This window comes from Hyperolius riggenbachi, chromosome 3 (assembly GCF_040937935.1).
Source record: "Hyperolius riggenbachi isolate aHypRig1 chromosome 3, aHypRig1.pri, whole genome shotgun sequence".
NCBI lineage: Eukaryota > Metazoa > Chordata > Amphibia > Anura > Hyperoliidae > Hyperolius > Hyperolius riggenbachi.
Window position 1 is genome coordinate 139,638,711 of NC_090648.1, and position 23,674 is coordinate 139,662,384.

Consider the following 23,674-nt stretch of genomic DNA (forward strand, 5'->3'; position numbering starts at 1 on the left):
AATTATTTCGTTGCTTTTGATTTTAAAACAAATACTGTACACACAAATGTTTGTTAGTTGGAAAAAACGCAAATGCAAACACATCATAAAAAGGAAAAATTGTGTGGAAACGCATGAAAAACCGGACTTGATGTGACGAAGTAAACTGCAATCTCTTGCGTTTTGCTGGCGATTTTCAGCAAAATGCTCGAACGCTTGCGCTAGTGTAAAAACCCTATGGGCCCATTCTTGGGCGGTTTGCTCTAATTGACGCAAATCGCCCAAAATCGCGAAATGCAAACGCGTAGCCTGCACCATTTTCAGACTTTCCCTGCGATCGTGTTTCAGTGCTATAAAAGCACTAAACGCGATCGCGGAGAAATCGCTGCACTGTCAAGTGATTTTTTTTTTTTTCCCCCCACGTGACATTGCGGAAAAATCACTCCCGCAAAACGCCGGTGTTTTGCGCTTTGAAGTGTGAATGGGGCCTTACTGTGTTTACAATTGGGTTTTGCATTACAAAATAGTTACTGTTGTGTTAAACTAAATCTGTGTGAATGGAATGGTGATTGGAAATTGCAGATCCAGTTTTTTTTTTTTTTTTTTTTTTGAAGATATCCTTGCTGTATGTGGTATGATAGTTTTGTGACCTTGTGACTTTCAAAAGAAGCATACTTACATGGAAGCCTAGGTAGTCCAGGGGCTTCCCTCATCCTAGACCCTACAAGTAATTTCGTTGTGTTACACAATGACAATAAAGTGAATTGAATACAGTAGCTAGCTGTGACCCTCTTCTAGTTTGCAGCAGCGTGTATGAATGCATCTGTACAATAATACGAAGGAGTCCGCACACAGACTTGCAGGAACAATCAGTGCTACATTTATTGTCCCATCACATACATGTGCAATCTGTGTCAGACCTGCAAGGCCGATGATCGTTTCGGGGCCACTTGGGGTCCCCTTTGTCAAGGCAAGGAGCAGAAAGACATATGTACCCAAATAGTGCAATCCATAAAATATATGAATGAATCTGGACTGGGCATGCGCAGGAATGTCCACGCTTGCCCAGTAGAATGATGCTGCTTGAGCACTGTTCTGGGTGCGTGGCCACAAAAAAATCCCTATTTTGGCAAACAGGTTGAGAAGGAACAAGCAGTGGAATGGTGGGGGTTTAACCTCCCTGGCGGTGCATTTCTGTCTGGAATTATGAGTTGGCTTGTGTTTGTGTGGGCTTTTTTTTTTTTTCCTCTAACACCCCCCCCCCCCCCCTCCCCCAAAGAATATTAGGCCTCCAATTCTTAAGTCATAACTTACCAAGATATATCAGAATAAAAGCCTGGTAGACATTCTGCATATAAATAAGACTGGAAATCAAATTTGTTGAATTGTATGTATGAAAAAAATTATGTAACTGTACAAATAAGGCAGGGCTTACCGCTCGAATCTCAGACCGAGCTCTGCTCGGGAATACTGCCGGGGGGGGGGGGGGGGGGGTTAAAGGGGCAGTAAACAGACAACAATAGCCTTGGAGGTCCTTTGGCCGATCGGATCCATTTTCACTCCATTGCTACAGCAGCTGTGTGGGTGAGGGAGGGATAAAACACCAGGCTTCCGTCTTCTTCATTGCAACCGGGTGGTAGGGTTTCTTCCAGGCTTCTGTTGTCTTCCACCTTCAGTTGCATCCCAATTCGCGTCATGTGACTACCACGTTTCCTCCTTCTGGGTTGGAGGACGTGTAGTCACGTGATGCGACTTGGGATATAATTGAAGGCGGAAGAAACACTCCCTACCGCCCTGCTGCAATGAAGAAGACGGAAGCCTGGTGTTTTAACCCTCTGTTACCCACCTGCCCACTCAGGTGCACTGTAGACCCGGTTCATGCCTCCAAATTCTGCCCCGCCCCACCGACCGCACCCCCAAAGTGTAGTTTCTATTTAGAACTGTCCGTTTCTTCAATAGTGTGAAGAAACGTTCCGTTCTTTCATGGCCCCCAATGCATCACTTCTGTTAAAACTGACATTCTGCACATGGCCTCAATTCACTAAGGTTATCTCCTGTCTTTAATAACGTTTCTATAGTTTATCACCATGGTGATGAGGCATGTAGTATTCAGAAAACATTTGACCTCAGGCAAACCTAAAGTTAACTCTTCTCTTTAAAGTTAACCTCCAGACTAAAAATTGACTCAGCAGCACTGAAAAGGCCTGGTGTTTCTTTAACAGTTTCACAGCATCAGAACTTTGTTTCTCTTATACAAGCTTCATTATTAGCTGCACAGAAGAAAAACTGCCCGGGCATTTTTCCCCTGATGCTGTGCAAAGCATGATGGGATTTCTGATGTTCTGTTTTGGTTATTTTTTTTTTTTATTTTTTTTTTACATTTTGTATTTGACATTTGAAGCCTAGCAAGTGCAGCTGGGAGGGGTGATCAGGACACAGGACAGTTGGAACTGTCTCCTGCTCCCTGTCACCTCCTTTCAACCAAAAAAGATGGCTGCCCCATGACAAAGATGGGCAGCCCCCATGAATCACAAAACATTTGCCTGTTCTTTTAAAACATAGTTACATAGTTATTTTGGTTGAAAAAAGACACACGTCCATCGAGTCCAACCAGTACAAAGCACAACTCCAGCCCGTCCCCCACATACCCCTGTTGATCCAGAGGAAGGCGAAAAAACCCCCACAAGGCATGGTCCAATTAGCCCCAAAAGGGAAAAATTCCCTCCTGACTCCAGATGGCAATCAGATAAAATCCCTGGATCAACATTAGGCATAACCTAGTAATTGTAGCCATGGATGTCTTTCAACGCAAGGAAAGCATCTAAGCCCCCTTTAAATGCAGGTATAGAGTTTGCCATAACGACTTCCTGTGGCAATGCATTCCACATCTTAATCACTCTTACTGTAAAGAACCCTTTCCTAAATAAATGGCTAAAACGTTTTTCCTCCATGCGCAGCTCATGTCCTCTAGTCCTTTGAGAAGGCCTAGGGACAAAAAGCTCATCTGCCAAGCTATTATATTGCCCTCTGATGTATTTATACATGTTAATTAGATCTCCTCTAAGGCGTCTTTTCTCTAGACTAAATAAACCCAGTTTATCTAACCTTTCTTGGTAAGCGAGACCTTCCATCCCACGTATCAATTTTGTAGCTCGTCTCTGCACCTGCTCTAAAACTGCAATATCTTTTTTGTAATGTGGTGCCCAGAACTGAATTCCATATTCCAGATGTGGCCTTACTAGAGAGTTAAACAGGGGCAATATTATACTAGCATCTCGAGTTTTTATTTCCCTTTTAATGCATCCCAAAATTTTGTTCGCTTTAGCTGCAGCGGCTTGGCATTGAGTACGATTATTTAACTTGTTGTCGATGAGTACTCCTAAGTCCTTCTCCAAGTTTGTTGTTCCCAACTGTATCCCATTTATTTTGTATGGTGCTAGACCATTGGTACGACCAAAATGCATGACTTTACATTTGTCAACATTGAATTTCATCTGCCATGTATGTGCCCATATAGCCATCCTATCAAGATCCTGTTGCAATATGACACTATCTTCCTGAGAGTTGATGATTCTGCACAATTTTGTATCATCTGCAAAAATAGCAACATTACTCACTACTGCATCTACTAGGTCATTAATAAATAAATTGAAGAGCACTGGACCCAGTACTGACCCCTGTGGGACCCCACTGCTAACAGTCTCCCATTTTGAGTACGATCCATTGACCACAACTTTGTTTTCTGTCTATTAGCCAGTTCCCTATCCATGCACACAAACTCTTCCCCAGTCCTTGCATCCTCAACTTTTGCACCAGACCTCTGTGGGGAACAGTGTCGAAGGCCTTTGCAAAGTCCAAGTATATCACATCTACAGCATTCCCAATATCCATATTAGCATTCACTACCTCATAAAAGCTGAGCATGTTAGTCAAACAGGACCTGTCTTTAGTAAACCCATGTTGATGCTGAGAAATAAGATTATTTTCTACTATGAAGTCATGTATAGTATCTCTTAGTAACCCCTCAAATAGTTTGCATACAACTGATGTTAAGCTTACAGGTCTATAATTTCCTGGATCAGATTTTTTGCCCTTCTTAAATAATGGGAAAACGTGGGCTGTACGCCAATCCACTGGGACTCTGCTAGTTGCAAGAGAGTCACAAAAGATAAGATAAAGGGGCTTAGCTATAAATGAACTTCATTCTCTTAGGACCCGAGGATGCATGCCATCCGGGCCAGGTGCCTTGTCTATTTTTAATTTATTTAGTCTTGCCTTTACTTCTTCCTGCGTTAAGTATTTAATATTACAGTTAGAAGATTGAGACTCTTCTGCCTCTGTAATTTGCAACAGTGCTGTTTCCTTTGTGAAGACAGAAGCAAAGAAAGCATTTAATAACTCTGCCTTACCTTGGTCATCCACCATTGAGTTCCCACCCTCATCCTTTAGGATTCCTATACAGTCAACCTTTCTTTTTTTAGAGTTGATGTACTTGTAAAACTTTTTTGGGTTAGATTTGATATCCCTAGCGATTTGATTTTCAGCTTCGATCTTTGCCAGCCTAATTTCTTTTTTACAATTTTTATTGCACTCCTTATAATTGCTTAGTGCAGCCTCAGTCCCCTCCTGTTTTAGGACCTTATAGGCATTCTTTTTCCTCTTCATTTTATCCCTAACCTTTTTATTCATCCATAGAGGCCTTTTTTTTTTTATTCCTAGACATTTTGTTTCCATATGGGATATACATACTACAATATTGATTGAGAATACGTTTAAAAGCTTGCCATTTCCCTTCAGTGTCCTTCCCTTGTAGTACATTATCCCAGTTCACCAAACTTAGTGCCTGCCTAATTTGATTGAACTTTGCTTTTCATAAGCCTCATACACACATCAGACTATAGTCTTTTGAAAATGAAAGATCACAGACCAATCTTACCACCCTTCATGTAGTATGAGAGCCATACTCTACATAGTCTTTTCTATGGAGCTGAACTCCACATCAGAAAAAAATCTTTGCAAGAAGCTGCACACACAGATGCTGTACAGACACAAAAGATCAGTATCTGCAAAAGATCTGTTCCTGCCAAAAATCCATTCCTGCAAATTGCAATGATAGTCTGAGATCTGCAGATCATCATACACACATGATTTAACTGACATTCATCTGTAGATCAAGCAATCATCTGCAGATCTGAAAATCCATCCTGGTGGATCTGATCTGCAGATGAATGTCAGTTAAATCATGTGTGTATGATGATCTGCAGATCTCATAGACTATCATTGCAATTTGCAGGAATGGATTTTTGGCAGGAACAGATCTTTTGCAGATACTGATCTATCGTCACCACGCCGGCCGCCTCGCGTCATCACAGCGGCCTGCGTGACAGTACTGCGCATGCGCGATTAAACCATTTCTGGACAGGCCCAGGGAGAAGAGCCAGATGGGACGCCGTTGGACCTCCCGACCTACGCTGGGTTGCAAAAAGCCCCAGGTGAGTACCAATTTCGTTTTTATTCCGAGCTCGGAGTCCCTTTAACTGTTTGTGTGAACATAACTACAGAGGAGGAAACTTAAGGAATGAAGAGATAAGATAACTCTCAAGTTATCTCTTACCTTATTGGCCTCAATTCACTAAGATTATGCTGGAGATAAGGCAAGAGAAAACTTGCCACCACACAGTGAGTTATCTTATCTCTTCATTCCTTAAAGCGGACCCAAACCAAACATTTTTTTTTATTAAAAATACTTAGTTGCACCACTCTGACACATACAAATATAAACACTCCTTCAAACCTATGAGCATTTCGGTGCATGCTTTTCACCCTCCTCTTTTGTATCTAGGGTTATACTGGGGGCAGCCATTAGCAATTTCTCCATTGCTGGACACCATCTACTCCACCAGCTTGCCGGAAAAATCCCGGCAATTTGAAAAGAAGGGAGGGGTTCCTCCAATAAATGTAAAATATTTTATATTTGTCATCATGCAGCTGAAAAAAGGCTGCTATTTATTATTATAATTTAAAAAATAGGTTTTATTTCTGAAATCTTGTATTTTTAATGTGTGTCCACTTTAAGTTGCCTCCTCTGTAGTTATTTTCACAACCAGTTAATTAACAGCCTGTCTTTAAAGAGACACTGAAGCGAAAAAACTATATTTGTATGTGTAGTACAGCTAAGAAATAAAACACTAAGATCAGATACATCAGTCTAATTGTTTCCAGTACAGGAAGAGTTAAACTCCAGTTATCTCTATACAAAAAAGCCATTAACCTCCTTGCCGGTTTTCCCGACCTGAGCTCGGGGTAGAAAAAATAAGCTATTAGCGGTGATCCCGAGCTCAGGTCGGGGTAGGCATTCTAGAGCCTTACTTGTAGTTGTGGAGTCCCGCGCGCGATCTCGCTGCGCAGCGGGACTCCAGCCTCTCTCCACAGCAGTGTGGGGTCTTTCCCTGGCCGCCGGGATCCCCCATGTCCCCGCTATTCTTCCGGGGACCCGGCAGCCAGTTGGAGCAGCGCAGCCGTGGTGGTGGCAGCAGAGCGGTGGTGGCAGCGTGACGTCATCAGGGGGCGGGGCTAATATTGAAAACAAACTTCTCTATATTAGAGAAATATAGAGAAGTTCGTTTGTATGTATATTAGCGCCATCTTGTGGACAAAGAGAAAACTGCAGCACAGGAGCCCAGGAAGGTACATTTTTTTTTTTTTTTTTTTTTTGCTGCAGATCTCCCTGCCAGAATGATTTTTTTTTTTTTTTCAGGTTTTAGGGTCTGAAAGAGTGGAAAAAAATTGCACCGCTTTTAGACCCTAAAATCTGGAAAAAATCAGACCGCCAAGGAGGTTAAGCTCTACGACTTTCAAAGTGGTGGAGAGGGCTGTCTTCTGACTTTTATTATCGCAACTGTTAGTGAACAAATGTCTTTTTCTCTGCCAGAGGAGAGGTCATTAGTTCACAGACTGCTCTGAAAGAATCATTTTGAATGCTGAGTGTTGTGTAATCTGCACATATTATAGAATGATGCAATGTTAGAAAAAACACTATACCTGAAAATAAAAATGAGTATTTTAATTATTCATGGTACACAACCAAATCATTATATATTTTTTTTTTTTTTTCGCTTCAGTGTCTCTAACTTTAGAATTCTGGAGTTATTTTAAGGATTGAAGAGTTAACTTAAAGACAGGAGTTAACTTTAGGTTTGCCTGAGGTAAAATGTTTCCTGAATACTACATGCCTTATCACCATGGTGATAACTATAGAAACATTATTAAAGACAGGAGATAAGCTTAGTGAATTGAGGTTTCTATCTCCAGCATGATCTTGGTGAATTGAGGCCAAAGTTTTCTCTATCAATTACATTAGCTGCGGTGAAAAAAAAGTGCATGTTTTTTTCTGCATACAAACTCTCATGGTGTGCAGAAAACTGACACGTGTCCCCTGCCTTACCTAAGTTTTCCCTGAGTTTTGGGGGGCATTGCAAGTTTACATAGTGTTTAGCCATTGTTCAGGATGTGGTCAGTCTGTGATGTTCCCAACAATGACATTGTAACCCTCTCACACTGAGTTGAAGTGGGTTTTATTACTGATTTATCATGTATTGCATACATTACTTATTTGCATAGGTCTTGTTTTATTACACAACAGAACTATGATTTGCTAACTCTGTAAATGACACTCCCCATTTTTCCCTGTTCTCCTCCTCCCCCTTTTTTTTTTTTTTTTTTTTTTTTTAGTGGTAAAAGGTTGACTGCATCCTGGGTGAGAGGTGTTCCCAGAAATGGGATGCATGTTTGCTTTTTATTCCCCATAGGAGAAGAAAAAACACAAGTCCTCTGTGATTGCTCAGTATAGAATGCACCTAGAAGTGGGTCATGTTTACAAAGCATGCTGTTTGTTTTGACAGCTGTTTTTGGTACAGTGTGGGACGATTTGGCAGCCTATATTGTATGCCATTACTAAACATTTCAACATGGATGGTAACCTTCCGTGGTCAACCATATCTCTATCATTGTGACAGGTAACCTAATTTAACACGAGCCTCATTTACATTATTTATAAATGTAAAGGTTTGTTAATGATTTATAGCTGGGATTGGAAACAGCAGGCCAGGGTATGTGTGAAAGGCGCACATTCCTTCCTACTTCACATATTATTGTGCTGACACTCCAAATCTGTGTTTGCTTTTTTTGCGATCCTACATAGAAAAACCTCCCTGTTTATGACCTTGAACATAAAATTGTATTGTGGTGGTTTTCCTTTCATTTGAATGTGTTTTTGTCTTCTCCAAAATAGGTTTAGTGTGTGGCCGTGGGCATCTCTCTGTCTTCAGAAGAGTAGGAACATTTGAGGCTCCTGATCTGCAAAAGACGCCATTCAGATCTTTCTCTGAAACTGCTGTGTGTTTGGCTGCTAAAGATGGTGCCAGCAAAGATGGATCAGGTGATGGTAACAAGGTAAGCTAGAAGTAGTAGTTCCATGTCCTTATTGGTGGAGGAAAGCCATCTATTTTTATTTTATTTTTTTGTTTTTTATATTTTTTTTTTTTCTTCTAAACTCTACTTACAGAAAGCATCCAGTGAAGGTGGTGGTGGTAAGAAATCTTCTGGGAGTTCAGGAAAAGGAGGAAATCAGCTGAGATGCCCAAAGTGTGGGGACCTGTGCACCCATGTAGAGACATTTGTCTGTAAGTAGCCATTGCCTGCATTATCCTCCGCCATGCCGATTTGAGCATCGTCACAAATCTGCTTCTCACTACACCTAACACAGGTTTTCATAGGAAGCCAAGTCCAGTTTGCAATAGACCCAACTAAACCCAAAAATGAACCATCCCCATTCTAAAAGTGGTCATATTTATTGATGTACATTATAAGAATTTGAACTGAACCTCTTATGTAGCTTGGCTTGCCTGAATCTATGCACCTACACAGGCTTAAACGGGCACTCTGGCAAAAAAAAATTGTAAAATTTTAAAATATGAGCAAACATAAGTACTTCTTTCCCCCCCCCCCCCCCCCCCCAAAAAAAGAGAAATGAGCCACAAATTACTTTTCTCCTATGTTGCTGTCACTTGCAGAAGGTAGTAGAAATCTGAAAGTGACAGGTTTTAGACTAGTCCATCTCTTCATAGGGGATTCTCCGCAAGGCTTTTATTCTTTATAAAGATACTCACTAAAAAAGATTTAAACCATGATGCTGGCCAGCTTCCCTGCTCGCTAGACAGTTTTTTTTGTTTTGTTTTTTGGCAGTTGGACAGAGCAACTGCCATTTACTAAGTGCCTTTGAAAATGAATAAATCCCTGAGAATCCCCCATGAAGAGATGGACTAGTCCAAAACGTGTCGCTTCTGTTAGATTTGTACTACCTACTGTAAGTGACAGCAACATAGGAGAAAAGTAATTTATGGCTCATTTTCCTCTGGAAAAAAATGTACTTTGTATATGTTTGCACATTTTAAATTTTAAAAATGTTCGCCATAGTTAAATGACTGTAGTGAGAGGAATATGGAGGCTGCCATGTTTGTGTGTGTTTTTGTTTTTTAATACCATTGCCAGGCAGCCCAGCTGATCTATTTGGCTGCAGTGAGTGTCTGAATTACACCATAAACAAGCATGGAGCTAATCTTGTCGGATCTGACACAAATGTTAAACGCCTGATCTGCATATGCTTCTTCAGGGTTTATGGCTAAAGTTGAGTCAATGGATCAGCAAGATAGCCAGTCAACTGTTATTGCTTAAAAGGATTTGAATATGGCAGCCTCAATCTTCCTCTTACTTCAGTTGTCCTTTAAATCCTTGCTTGCTTCCAGGGCTTCCCTCTCCATTATATACTATCAGTAAACCAGGTCTTGCCTACTAAATATTAATAGTTCCTTTAAAAACAGGGCTGCGGAGTTGGTACAAAAATCATCCGACTCCACAGTTTATGAAACCGACTCCAGGTACTCAACATTGCTCCGACTCCACAGCCCTGCTTTTAAAAGAACAATAAAGAAAAGCTTGTATTGCTCTGTAGAAAGCTAGCAGAAGTCTCCTTGCAGCAGAGTGATCTGCAGTTGTGACATTCTAGTCAACTTGGGGGGGGGGGGGCGGAAGCTGCATCCCCTTGAATTGCATTATGTTCCGGCATCCTATTCTCAACTGGGATTCAAAACCCTGATCAAGCTGGGCAGCAGCCACTGTCACAGCAGAAATCCACTCTGCTGCTAGATCTTATGCCTTGTTCCTACTGCGTAAATAAGTGTGTATCCCACTGTCCCCCAGAAACTATAAATATATATACTATATATTATAAATAGCTCACACCTACTAAATATGTAAAGGTGAATAAAACTGACATAACATTCAATAGAAATGTGTTTTTCCTACCCCCCTTTTTTTTTTTTTTTTTTTTTAATACATTCAATTACTACAGTATATTTGCTTTTGGGAAGTTTAGTTTCAGCCGTTGCTAGCTGTAACTAAGTATTTCATTTTTCACTTCTAAAAAGTTAGGGGTCGTCTTATGCGTCTGGTGTCATTGATGCTGGGAGATGTGCTATGCTAATATGTGATGCGCGTATGCGACATGCTGTTTAATTACCGGGTGCTGGAGATTTGGCGGTCACCTCATATGCTGGGAGGGGGGGGGGGGGAGAGATTTAAGCTCACCACTCATGCTGCAAGGTGGGGGACGTCCAGGGTATGGAAGAAAGAGATTGCACTGTGTCCATAAAACACGCCTCTTCCACCCGCCTGGCCCGCCCTATCCAGATCTCGCTGCTTAGGACTGTAGTGAAGCAGCGCAGATGTGCGGGATCTGGGGCAGAGAAAAGATAAAAGGGTGGGCCAGATGGGTGAAAGAGGCATGTTTTATGGGCGAAGCACGATCTATTCTTCCATACCGCTCTGCTAAATAGGGAGACTAGTAGAGCTGACCAATACGCTTAGGGGAGAGTTGACGAATTCAACCAGTCAGTTGCCTGTATACTGGTATGTACTGGGTACCACGTACAATATCTATACATACATACCACCAGTTTTTTTTTTTTTTTTTTTTTTTTTGTTATTTGGTGTGCGTTGGAAGAGGGGTGGTCTTACACAGCGAGTAAATCACAAACTCTTTATTTTATACTGGAAAAGTTGGGGGGTCGTCTTGTACGCCAGAAAATGCAGTATCTGGGGGCAGACATATTTTTGGTTGAAAGGAGGTAATGGGGGAATGTGAGACAGTTTTAACTCTCCTGTGTCCTGATCACCCCTCCCAGCTGCTTGTGCTAGGCAAGGAGAACAAAATCAGACATTCCATCATGCTATGCACAACATCGGGGGGAAAATGCCAGGGCAGATTTCTCTGATGGGGTGGAGCTTAGCTTCTGTGCAGCTAAAAATGAGGCTTGGGTAAGAAAAACAAAGTTCTGATGCTGTGAAAGTGTTAAAGAAACCCCCACGCCTTTTCAGTGCTGCTGAGTAGATGGGGTGGTGGTTTTTTTTTTGTTTTTTTTTTCTCCCCACTTTAAACTCACAAAGCACAAAGGTGCAATGTGTGCATGTATTTGGGCTGCCAGTTACCTTTTAGTGTTTTTGTGTATTTGCTAAAATGGAAGTACCTGTAGTACACATTGAATCTACACTTATGTGCATAGTACATAGTACATAGTATTTTGGGATAGTTGGAGCCTTTTTTCTTGTCAACCACTCTACCTCATCCAGACATTCTGGGAGGCCAGAACGCTGCATAAATCAGTAACTTCAAATTACGGTATATGTGGGTAACCCACTAGCACAATCATTTCCTGGTTCTGCTTTCCCGTCACTGTGTCTAAATCCTCCCCCTGAGTCTTGCCTGATAAGGTGTGGAATCCATTCAATCCTCCGGTAGTCAGCTTAGTTACTGATATGTACTCTTTTTACATGCTTATTTCAGTCTCCTATTCCTAAATTTCTAGTTTTACCTTTGCCTAGTCTATTTTGCTTGTCATAAAATACTAGTAAAGTACTTGTAATAAATAAACTTTTTTTTTTTTTTCCCCTTTTTTCTCATCAATCTCCCTGCAGCCTCTACTCGTTTTGTAAAGTGTGAGAAATGCCACCACTTTTTCGTTGTACTGTCAGAAGCAGATTCAAAGAAATCCATAAACCGCGAACCAGAGACTGCTGCCGAAGCTGTGAAACTAGCTTTCCAACAGAAGCCGCCTCCTCCTCCAAAGAAGGTGCCTTGGTCCCTATACTTTCTTTTAGCATGAATATTGCAGCATTGTGGCATATTAATAAAATGCTAGTGCCACTATGTTGTTGCTCACTTCTGTGCCTACCATCCCTTTTTGTTGCTAGATCTCAAAGTATACTAGGTTCTATGTGATGGGTGGGCACTGCGTAGGAATTTTTGACAAAGTAGATGTTGAAGAAATTTAGAAATGAGTGAAAAGTAGCTACAAAAAAAGCACAACCTCATGAGATTTGTTTGTTACAACAATACTGCAAGAGAAGTGGTAGACTAAAGCACCATCTGCACAATACGATTCTTTATACGATTCGATTACGATTCTATTTACGATCCGATTAAAGAGACACTGAAGCGAGAATAAATCTCTCTTCAGTGCTTATATTAAGCTAAAACGCTGCTATCCCGCGGCTAAACGGGGGTCCCTTACCCCCCAAATCTCCTCCCCCCCCCCGGAAAATCTACGACCAACTTGGTCATAGATTTTGCTGCTGTTGAGGCAGGGCTAACTGCTGCAGTCCTTCCTCTCAGCGGCGCATCGCCGCCTCTCCCCAGCCCCTCTCAGCGAAGGAAGACTGAGGGGCAGGGGAGAGGCGGAGATACGTGCTGATAGAGGCGCATGGAGGCAGGGCTGCGTGCATTAGCCCTGCCTCAATCAGGAAGAGATCCCTGGGCACCACGGAGGGGATTTGGGGGGTAAGACGTTTAGCCACGTGATAGCGGCGTTTTAGCAGGGGCACACATGCCCCTGCTGAATAGAAGCTCTGAAGCGAGTTTTATTCTCGCTTCAGAGTCTCTCTTTAAATCCAACATGTCCGATCGGTATTTGATTCGATATGCCATTGTTTTGCAATGGCGAATCGAATCTCGATCGGACAGGTTTGATTTAATCGGATCGTATAAAGTATCGTGTAGATTGGGCTTAATACCTACTGTAATCATATAATATAAGCAGTAATGCTATCCAGACGCTGCGCTTGGAGTCCTTTTTTTCAAGTTAGTGTGTTAACACTTATGTGGAAAGGCTTGGGTAAGGCTGCATGTTTTGCTGCTTTATCCCTTTTCCGGTATGGGACCTTTTCTGAGGAAGTTCTCTTCCTTGGCTTCCAACTATTGCTGGTGGCCGAATTGGTGTTTTTAAAAGTAACAGCTCCATCTTCTGACGGCGCCAAAGTTACTCACTGACTGCTCTGCTATAGCCGTAATTCCTATTACGGTTTATGGTGGCGCAGACTGCGCCCAAATCTCCTGCGCTGTAATCCATGTGTTCGAGCCATGCACCTTTGGTAGATTCGAGTGTGGACTGGTTCTCTCCCTGGTGATTATTGTATTTGGACCTTTCTTCTCTTTGCACTTTGCTTCAGTCAGCCATTTGAAAACCGCACGTGGCTACAGCTTATCAGAAGTGTGGTTTAAAGTGTACCTGAGGCGACATGAGATAAACATGTTCATGTACAGAGCAAAGCATACAAACTGTTCCCTTTTTTTTTCTGTTCTGTCTTAAAGCGTTAACCATTTAGGTATGCAAAGTTGGGACCAATTCCGGCTATAGGTTAACCCTTGCTGAATGAGGGATTACCATAAACCTTTCCTGGAAGAGAACCGCTTCTGAGTGCAGGGAATAGATACAGGGCAATAGTTTATATATTTTAGCTCCGGGACACTGACAGAGGCCCAGTGCACACCAAAACCGCTAGCAGATCCGCAATACGCTAGCGGTTTTGGGAGCTGATTTCAGAGCGATTCAGAGAGGTTTTCTAAACATACCTAGCGGTTTTGGGTGCGTTTTTGTTTAGCAGATTACACATATTGTTACAGTAAAAGCTGTTACTGAACAGCTACTGTAACAAAAATGCATGGCAAACTGCTCTGAACTAGCGTTTTTCAGAGCGGTTTGCATTTTTCCTATACTTTACATTGAGGACGAAACGCTTCCGAAAACCGCAAACACGCAGCAGGAGGCGCGTTTGCGGCTTGGCAAAAACCGCAAACCGCTGGTGTGCACCATCCCATTGCAATACATTAGACAAGCGTTTTTAGAGGCGGATGCGGCCGGCGGATCGCTCCAAAAACCGCTCGGTGTGCACTGGGCCAGACTGTGTGAAAGACTGTCATAAAGCTGAAAAAATAAAACCTATGACCTACTTTCAAAGGTTTTAAACATAAACTTAACTGGGGATTCTAGAAAACTAATTTTAGGAGTAGGATAGCTGCAATTGTTTCGTTTTTGCGTTTTTGGTTTCCCTTTTTAAAGGTGATATTACTCTGAAAAGCTAAAAGCCCATACATGTGGTAGCTGTTTTCAAGCAGATGTGATGCTTGTATTAACCCTTTAACAGCCAATTTAGAGGCTTGCAAGTGCTCCAGGCCAATTTATTTTAGCACATATATTTTATTTCTTTGTTATAGTTTCTTGCTACTACTTAGTATTGCTGTAATGTGTATTTATGGCCAGTTGTCCCTAGGAGGCAGTGTGAGACTAATTTCTGCTTTTTCTACATCCTCTACTAGCAGAGAGACATCAAAGCATTCCAAGAATTTACAGCACAAGTTCTGCTGGCTGAGGTCAAAAGCAGTGCACTTATCTCAAACTAGATAATTCATTTGAAGCTGCTAATGGGTTAAAGCTGAATTATGGATGAAGTTTTAGGTACAAATTCAAATATAGGTTGGGTTTTCCAGGTTGTAGGTCAGTAATATGCTGGTTAGGTGTAGGATAAGGCTCTCTCCTTTCCATTCACAATCTTCTCCTGAGCCCATACTATCCCAAAATGTAAGCAGAGGTTTGGCATATGTAGTACATCTTACTGAAATGTTGTTCCTTTACAGATTTATAGCTACCTCGACAAATATGTAGTGGGCCAGTCATACGCAAAAAAGGTCCTTGCTGTAGCGGTGTACAATCATTACAAGCGGATACACAACAACATCCCAGTGAATGTCAGACAACAAGCAGAGGTGGAAAAACAGTCTTCATTGACATCAAGAGGTGAGCATGAGCGGGTCTTGTATGGCAGATCTTGAGTTGTTGGATTGTTTCAGAATCAACTATTTGCCAAGTATGACAAGATATGGACTCAAGTTTTATATTAGCTGTTGCATCGCTGCTGATGCCAGATCATGCTTTGCATATTTAACTATCCAGTGTGTTCACACAACATACAGTAAATCTGTATACTTAAAATGTATTCATTCATTTTTGCTACCTGACAAACAATTAAAGTATTACTGAATTTTTTACTATCCTTAAAGTGAACCCGAAGTGAGGGTAATATTGAGTCTGCCATATTTTTTTCCTTTAAAAAAAAAAAAAAAAAAAAAAAAAAGTTGCCTAGCAGCCCTGTTGAACTATTTTGCTACAGTAGTGTCTAAAGTACACAAGATACAAGCATGTAGCTAATCTCGTTAGATCTGTCATTATTGTCAAACACCTATCTGCTGCATGCTTGTTCAGGGTCTGCTCGGCGGATCTGTCAAAACCAGCCTCATCAGCCTGCCAACAGACTGTGTACACACAGGCAATCTGTCGGCAGAACGTCGTTTGCGGGAATCCGGTGTGTGCACGCTCCTTTAGAGGCAGAGGATCAGCAGGCCAGCCAGACAACTGGTATTGCTTAAATGGAACTCATTATAGCAGCCTCCATATAACTCTCACCTCGGGTTCACTTTAAGCTATGACAACACCTTGTCGGTTTACAAACGCCTGTACACGGAGTTAAGTTTCCTGTAAATGCCCTTCTTGCTTCCTGTGAATACATAGTAACAGGACAGTACAGTGAGGGAAAGAGGTATTTGATCTCCTGCTGATTTTTGCTTGTTTGCCCTCTGATCAAAAAATGACCAGTCTAAAATTGTAATGGTAGGATTATTTTAGCTGTAATTGACAGAATAACAAACCCAGTGCCTTAAAGTCAGAGCTTGATGTGCATTGTAGTCAGAGAATGAAGTATTTGAATTCCTATCCAAGATTTCAGGCTCTGGTGTCGTCACTATATGCAGGTACCAAGTTAAGATTAGGAGTACCTGCTGTAAGGAGTGCTCCTAATCCCTGCTTGTTACACCTGTCCACAGAAGCAAGCAATTAGATTCCAAACTGGCCACCGTGCCCAAGACCAAAAAACATCCAAGGATGTGAAGGACAAGCTTGCATACCTGCACAAGGCTGGGAGGGCTACAAGACTCTCCAAGCAGCTCAGTGAGAAGGTGACAAAAGTTGGCACAATAGTTTGCAAGTTGAAGAAATGCAATTTTGTGCATTGCACGTCTATTCTTGCAATAAATATTTTTAAAGCTGTCTTCTCTAGCCCTATTTCCTGGTAAGATGAATGTTGAATCCTATGGGGAGTACAGCTGTCCAAACTCCTCCCTGTACCACGTCATGACTTACAGGAGGAAGTCAGGATGTAGCTGAGAAGTCAACAGCCAGTCTGTCCCTCCCTATGAGCACAGTAACCTGATTTCACCCACCTCCTTTTACTTCTGAGAGTTCCTCTAGTTCATGGTGAAATCTATTGGAAATAAGTGGACAAGTAATGGATTCCACTCAATGCAAATTTTGATCATATGCATAAAAAAAAAATGGGAAGCTGAGCTAAATCTTAAATACACTTATAATTATCAAAGATCAGACTGTGATATCTGTGCTCATTGTATTCCAATGATGTAATGTATTCAAGGACAGGCAGGACTGCTTTTTGCACACTATTTTTAGATGTGGGACATTGCTACTTAATACAAGAAAGATCACTACAATTGAGACTTTTATTCATGCTATTTTGTATAATTTATCATGACAAATACTGTAGTGTGCAGCATATGCTTAAAACTGTCATACCAGTTGACTTTCGACCTACAGTACAGACCAAAAGTTTGGCCACCTTCTCATTCAGAGTTTTCTTTATTTTCATAACTGAACATTGTAGATTCACACTGAAGGCATCCAAACTATAAATTAACACGTGTAAGTATAGTACATAACCAAAAAGTGTGAAACAACTGAAAATGTCATATTCTAGGTTCTTCAAAGTAGCCACCTTTTTTTTGCTTTGATTACTGCCTTGCACAATCTTGGCATACTCTTGATGAGCTTCAAGAGGTAGTCACCTGAAATGGTATTCACTGCACAGGTGTGCCCTGTCAGGTTTAAGTGAGATTTCTTGCCTTATAAATGGGGTTGGGACAATCACTTGCGCTGTGGAGAAGTCAGTAGTCCTACTGAATAGACTTAGAATTTGTATTATGGCAAGAAAAAAAAAAGTTACGTAAAGAATAAACGAGTGGCCATCATTACTTGAAATGATGGTCTGAAAAATTGGGAAACCTGTGAAAGTCTCCCCAAGTGCGGTCTCAAAAACCATCAAACGCTACAAAGAAACTGGCTCACATGCTGACCGCCCCAGGAAAGGAAGACTGAGGGTCACCTGCTGCGGAGGATAAGTTCATCTGAGTCACCAGCCTCAGAAATCGCAGGTTTAACAGCAGCTCAGATTAGAGACCAGGTCAATGCCACACAGAGTTCTAGCAGCAGATACATCTCTAGAACAACTGTTGAGAAGACTGTTGGAATCAGGCCTTCATGGTAGCATATCTGCTAGGAAACCACTGCTAAGGACAGGCAACAAGCAGAAGGGACTTGTCTGGGCTAAAGAACACCAGGAATGGACATTAGACCAGTGGAAATCTGTACTTTGGTCTGATGAATCCAGATTTGAGATTTTTGTTTCCAACCACCGGGTCTTTGTGCGACACAGAAAAGGCGAACGGATGGTCTCTACATGCCTGGTTCCCACCATGAAGCATGGAGGAGAAGGCGTGGGGGTGCTTTGCTGGTGACACTTGGGGATTTATTCAAAATTGAAGGCATACTGAACCAGCATGGCTACCACCGCATCTTGCAGCAGCATGCTATTCCATTCGGTTTGCGTTTAGTAGGACCATCCATTTATTTTTCAAATGGGACAATGACCCCAAACACACCTCCAGGCTGTGTAAGAGCTATTTGACCAGGAAGGAGAGTGATGGGGTGCTACACCAGATGACCTGGTATCCAGTCACCAGACCTGAACCCAATCGAGATGGTTTGGGGTGAGCTGGACTGCAGTGTGAAGGCAAAAGGGCCAACAAGCGCTAAGCATCTCTAGGACTGTTGGAAGACCATTTCAGGTGACTACCTCTTGAAGCTCATCAAGAGAATGCCAAGAGTGTGCAAAGCAGTAATCAAAGCAAAAGGTGGCTACTTTGAAGAACCTAGAATGACATATTTTCAGTTGTTTCACATTTTTTTTGGTTATGTACTATACTTCCACATGTGTTAATTCATAGTTTGGATTAGGGTTGCCGCGATATACCGGTATAACGGTATATCACGGTTTCAATGTGCATGGTAATCATACCATGCACATTTGCAAAATACCGGTTTTTCCCGCTGCCTTTCGCCGCCACTTCCGCATCGCCGCCACTGCCGCTGTTCACATTTCCCTGTCTACCTCCATGAAAAGCAAGCTCCCGAAGCCATTTCCTGGTTGCGGGAGGCTTGCTGATGCACTGCGCAGGTGCCGGATGGGATGCGCGTCCTATGATGACGCACCTGGAACGCAGAGACTGCTTCCCCATCGGCTGGAGCGCGCACACACAGCAGAAGAGCGAGAGCAGTGATTGGCTCAGTAACGGGGCTCCTGTCCCGCCCATCACGGCCAATCAAGAGACAGCCTTTGAATTAAAATCTGCCTCTTCAGTATTGCGCGCTGAAGCGCTGAATGTTCTCTGATATCCCTATGCCATTCTTCATTATCCTGCTGCCACTCAATGCCCGGTCCAAGCTCTACAAACAGGACTGGTAAGCTGGGCAAATTTTAGGCAGTATTACATCGCCGGCACTCTTTCTTTCCACTTGTGCTACCTATGACTGCCTACACCTATCCCTGGCTACCTATGCTACGGCCACCTATGACTGCCTACACCTATCCCTGGCTACCTATGCTACGGCCACCTATGACTGCCTACACCTATCCCTGGCTACCTATGCTACGGCCACCTATGACTGCCTACATCTATCCCTGGCTACCTATGCTACGGCCACCTATGACTGCCTACACCTATCCCTGGCTACCTATGCTACGGCCACCTATGACTGCCTACATCTATCCCTGGCTACCTATGCTACGGCAACCTATGACTGCCTACACCTATCCCTGGCTACCTATGCTACGGCCACCTATGACTGCCTACACCTATCCCTGGCTACCTATGCTACGGCCACCTATGACTGCCTACACCTATCCCTGGCTACCTATGCTACGGCCACCTATGACTGCCTACACCTATCCCTGGCTACCTATGCTACGGCCACCTATGACTGCCTACACCTATCCCTGGCTACCTATGCTACGGCCACCTACTACTGCCTGCACCCTATCTCTGGCTACCTATGCTGCGGCCACCTACTACCAGCTACACATATTCCTGGCTACCTATGCTACGGCCTCCTACTACTGCCTAAACACTATCCCTGGCTACCTATGCTACGGCCTCCTACTACTGCCTAAACACTATCCCTGGCTACCTATGCTACAGCCACCTACTACTGCCTACACCCTATTCCTGGCTACCTATGCTACGGCCACCTACTACTGCCTACACCCTATCCCTGGCTACCTATGCTACGGCCACCTACTACTGCCTGCACCCTATCCTTGGCTACCTATGCTGCGGCCACCTACTACTAGCTACATGTATTCCTGGCTACCTATGCTGCGTCCTCGAGTCCTACTACTGCCTACACCCTATCCCTGGCTACCTATGCTTGGGCCACCTACTACTGGCTACACCTATCCATGGCTACCTATGCTACCGCCACCTATCCTGCCTACACCTATCCCTGGCTACCTATGCTACGGCCACCTACTACTGCCTACACCCTATCCCTGGCTACCTATGCTACGGCCACCTACTACTGCCTACACCCTATCCCTGGCTACCTATGCTACGGCCACCTACTACTGGCTACACCTATGTCTTACGCCACCAGGACTTTTGCAGGAGCAGGGTGAGCCATTTTACAGTTCCAGAGGGAGTGGGGAACCCCACACTGGGGTGGACCGGCACATTATTTAATGTAAGGGGGGGGGAGGGGGTCCCGGGTCCAAATAATTGTATAATACCTTATACTGTAATACCGTCATATCGTGGTATTTTTTTTGACGGTTATACCGTGGAATTTCATACCGTTGCAACCCTAGTTTGGATGCCTTCAGTGTGAATCTACAATGTTCATAGTCATGAAAATAAAGAAAACTCTTTAAATGAGGTGTGTCCAAACTTTTGGTCTGTACTGTACGTCCTAATACTACTTGTGCTAATCATCATTCCTGCCAAAATACACCTTAACGTGACACTGAATGGAAAAAAAACTTTATCATGAATTGTATGTCTAGTACCAAGTGTGAATTGGCCCGTTGATTAACAAGTGTTCATAGTTTTTCTGTGCAGAAAACGTGCTCAAACAGTCAAGTGTGTTCCCTGCCTGACCTTTGACATTAAACATGCTAACTTAGGTCTGTAGAACCTAAGATGAAGCTCCTTGTGTCTTGGCAATTTCTCTGAACATTATACGGCCTGTCCTTATGGTGAATGTTCTGAGAAGTCTGCTCCTGGCTACACTGCTAACTACCTTGAGTGATTTCTACGTATGAATAACCTCGCTCGCTGTAAAATTATGGTTTTCAGATTTTTTTTATATTTTTTTTGTTGAGGAAGATGAAGCCAGCACCATCTATGTATTCATGCTCTTTTATTGCAGTATAAAGATAGCAGGCTGTCACACAAAGTGCGACGTTTCGGGGGGATCCCCCTTTATCAAGCGGATGACAGACTGACAAATATACAAAGCATACAACTTTTATATGTACCTACCCACATATCACCCAATCACAGGTCTGAGTATACAGACCAATCACAGGACCCAGTGTCGCATGCGGACCTGATGGAGAACAGTGGAAAAGGAAAAGGGGGGCCAATAGGACCATGGCGCACTCACAAAGGCGGAGTGACGCGAACGGCCAGGCGAACGCACGCACGTCAGGAAGCGGCGTGCACGCGTATCGCCAGGGCGGCCAAACGTCCCCCACAAACTCCACCCCAGTCGCGCAACCTAGGCGTCACTCCGCCTTTGTTCGCGTACCAATGCGGAGACTGGGCCCTCCTAGTGTGGGCGGAGTCTGCCGCTGATGGCGTCCGGTACGCTGGGTGGTGGGACGCGGCGGTGTTAAGCCACTACGGAGTGTGGGTGAGTGCGCCATGGTCCTATTGGCCTCCTTTTCCACTGTTCTCCATCAGGTCCGCATGCGACACTGGGTCCTGTGATTGGTCTGTATACTCAGACCTGTGATTGGGTGATATGTGGGTGGGTACATATAAAAGTTGTATGCTTTGTATATTTGTCAGTCTGTCATCCGCTTGATAAAGGGGGATCCCCCCGAAACGTCGCACTTTGTGTGACAGCCTGCTATCTTTATACTGCAATAAAAGAGCATGAATACATAGATGGTGCCGGCTTCATCTTCCTCTGCATGATCTCCGTTTGCTGAACGGATTGCCTGAGCACATCGTTGCCTATACATTTTAGGAGTGCCTCCTTCTCTGCATACTACTTTATTTTTTTTGTTGAAATGGGCGTATCTTACAAGATTGATGGACAACAGTTGGAACTCGGCTGAGGCAGCATTTTGGGGCTGTTTAAACCAAGAATCTAGCCTTTGTATAGATGTTGTCCTGGGTTTGGTGCATCAAACCCATACTCTTAAAGGATACCCGAAGTGACGTGATGAGATAGATATGTATATGTACAGTGCCTAGCACACAAATAACTATGCTGTGTTCCTTTTTTTTATTTCTCTGCCTGAAAGAGTTAAATATCAGGTATGTAAGTGGCTGACTCAGTCCTGACTCAGACAGGCAGTAACTACAGTATGACCCTCACTGATAAGAAATTCCCTTTTTGTATCTTTCTTGCTCTCAGAAGCAATTTTCTGCTAGGGAAGTGTTTTATAGTTGGAATTTCTTATCAGTGAGGGTCACACTGTCACTTCCTGACTGAGTCAGCCACTTACATACCTGATATTTAAAGAGACTCTGAAGCGAGAATAAATCTCGCTTCAGAGCTCATAGTTAGCAGGGGCATGTGTGCCCCTGCTAAACTGCCGCTATCCCGCGGCTAAACGATGGTCCCTGACACCCCCCCCCCCCCCCCTGAAATCCCCTCCGAGTAGCGGGGGATCTCTTCCGGATTGAGGCAGTGCTAACCGCTGCAGCCCTGCCCCACGCGCGTCTGTCAGTGCGTATCTCCGCCTCTCCCTGCCCCTCAGTCTTCCTTCACTGAGAGGGACGGGGGAGAGGCAGCGATGCGCCGCTGATAGACGTGACTAGAGGCAGGGCTGCAGCCGTTAGCCCTGCCTCTAGGAGCAGCAAAATCTACGACCAATTTGGTCGTTGATTTTGCGGGGGGGGGGGGTTGGGGGTGAAGGGACCCCCGTTTAGCCGCGGGGTAGCGGCGTTTTTAGCAGGGGCACACGTGCCCCTGCTAACTATGAGCTCTGAAGCGAGAATTATTCTCGCTTCAGTGTCTCTCTAACTCTTTCAGACAGAGAGAGGAAAAAAAAAAACACGGCATAGTTATTTGTGTTAGGCACTGTACACGTCTCATAATGTCACATGTCACTTTGGGTATCCTTTAATTGGTATAGGTGTACTTACTTTTTCACACTGTTTGCATTTTTGACCTGGTCTTAAATAACACAGTAATGGGTCATGTGGTGTGAATTTGCTTAGGTGTTCATGCTACGGTTAATGTGGTTTTTTTTTTTTTTTTTTTTTTTTTTTCTTCCTTTAACATGCAGTATTATGAACACTGATCCTTTTTTGTTAGCTTCACAAATGGAGACTGCTGTCTAGGATAAGCTTTACATATTTTAATTTTTGCACTTGTGGCTTTGCCTCTCATCCACATTCAGCCCATTGCCGGTGTACATGGCCTTGTGTGTGACATACTCCTACTGCTTTATGTTCCAACCCTGGCTATCTATTAACCCCTGTCCCTGCTCATCCTGCGTGTCTGCTGTCAGTGACCCTTTTGTTCTGTGCTGTGGCCTGACTTTGCCTTGTACAAAAATAATAAAAATGAAAAAATTGTCATACTATTTCAGGATAAGCTTTTTTTTTTTTTTTTTTTTTTTTTTTTGTATAACTAGTAAATGCACTAATTAACTGCTGGCTTTGTATGGATCAGTTGGATACCCTGCTTCTTCCCACTTAGTTATTTATTGTATGTATAAAGCGCCAACATATTACGCAGCGCTAGTTCTGCTTTTTCCTCTTGTCAGACAAGGTGTCTCTGCTGTTTGTGCATAATGATGAACATTTGGATAGTCATTTTTGTTCAGAATAAAATGTCTTCTGTTCATTATGCATACTGATTCTACAAGAGAGAACTGATAACGTATAAAC

At 43.2% G+C, this 23,674-nt stretch overlaps 1 protein-coding gene across 2 annotated transcripts in view; it reads left to right on the top strand.

Moving 5' to 3' along the window:
* CLPX (caseinolytic mitochondrial matrix peptidase chaperone subunit X) overlaps nucleotides 1-23,674 on the top strand; it is a 54,317-nt gene that overhangs the window by 15,210 nt on the left and 15,433 nt on the right. For both annotated transcript variants that reach the window (XM_068274983.1, XM_068274984.1), the window contains exons 2-5: nucleotides 8,270-8,430; nucleotides 8,543-8,660; nucleotides 12,010-12,164; nucleotides 15,005-15,164. In XM_068274983.1, coding sequence (XP_068131084.1) covers nucleotides 8,270-8,430; nucleotides 8,543-8,660; nucleotides 12,010-12,164; nucleotides 15,005-15,164 — 594 coding nt within the window. The remainder of the gene's footprint in view (nucleotides 1-8,269; nucleotides 8,431-8,542; nucleotides 8,661-12,009; nucleotides 12,165-15,004; nucleotides 15,165-23,674) is intronic.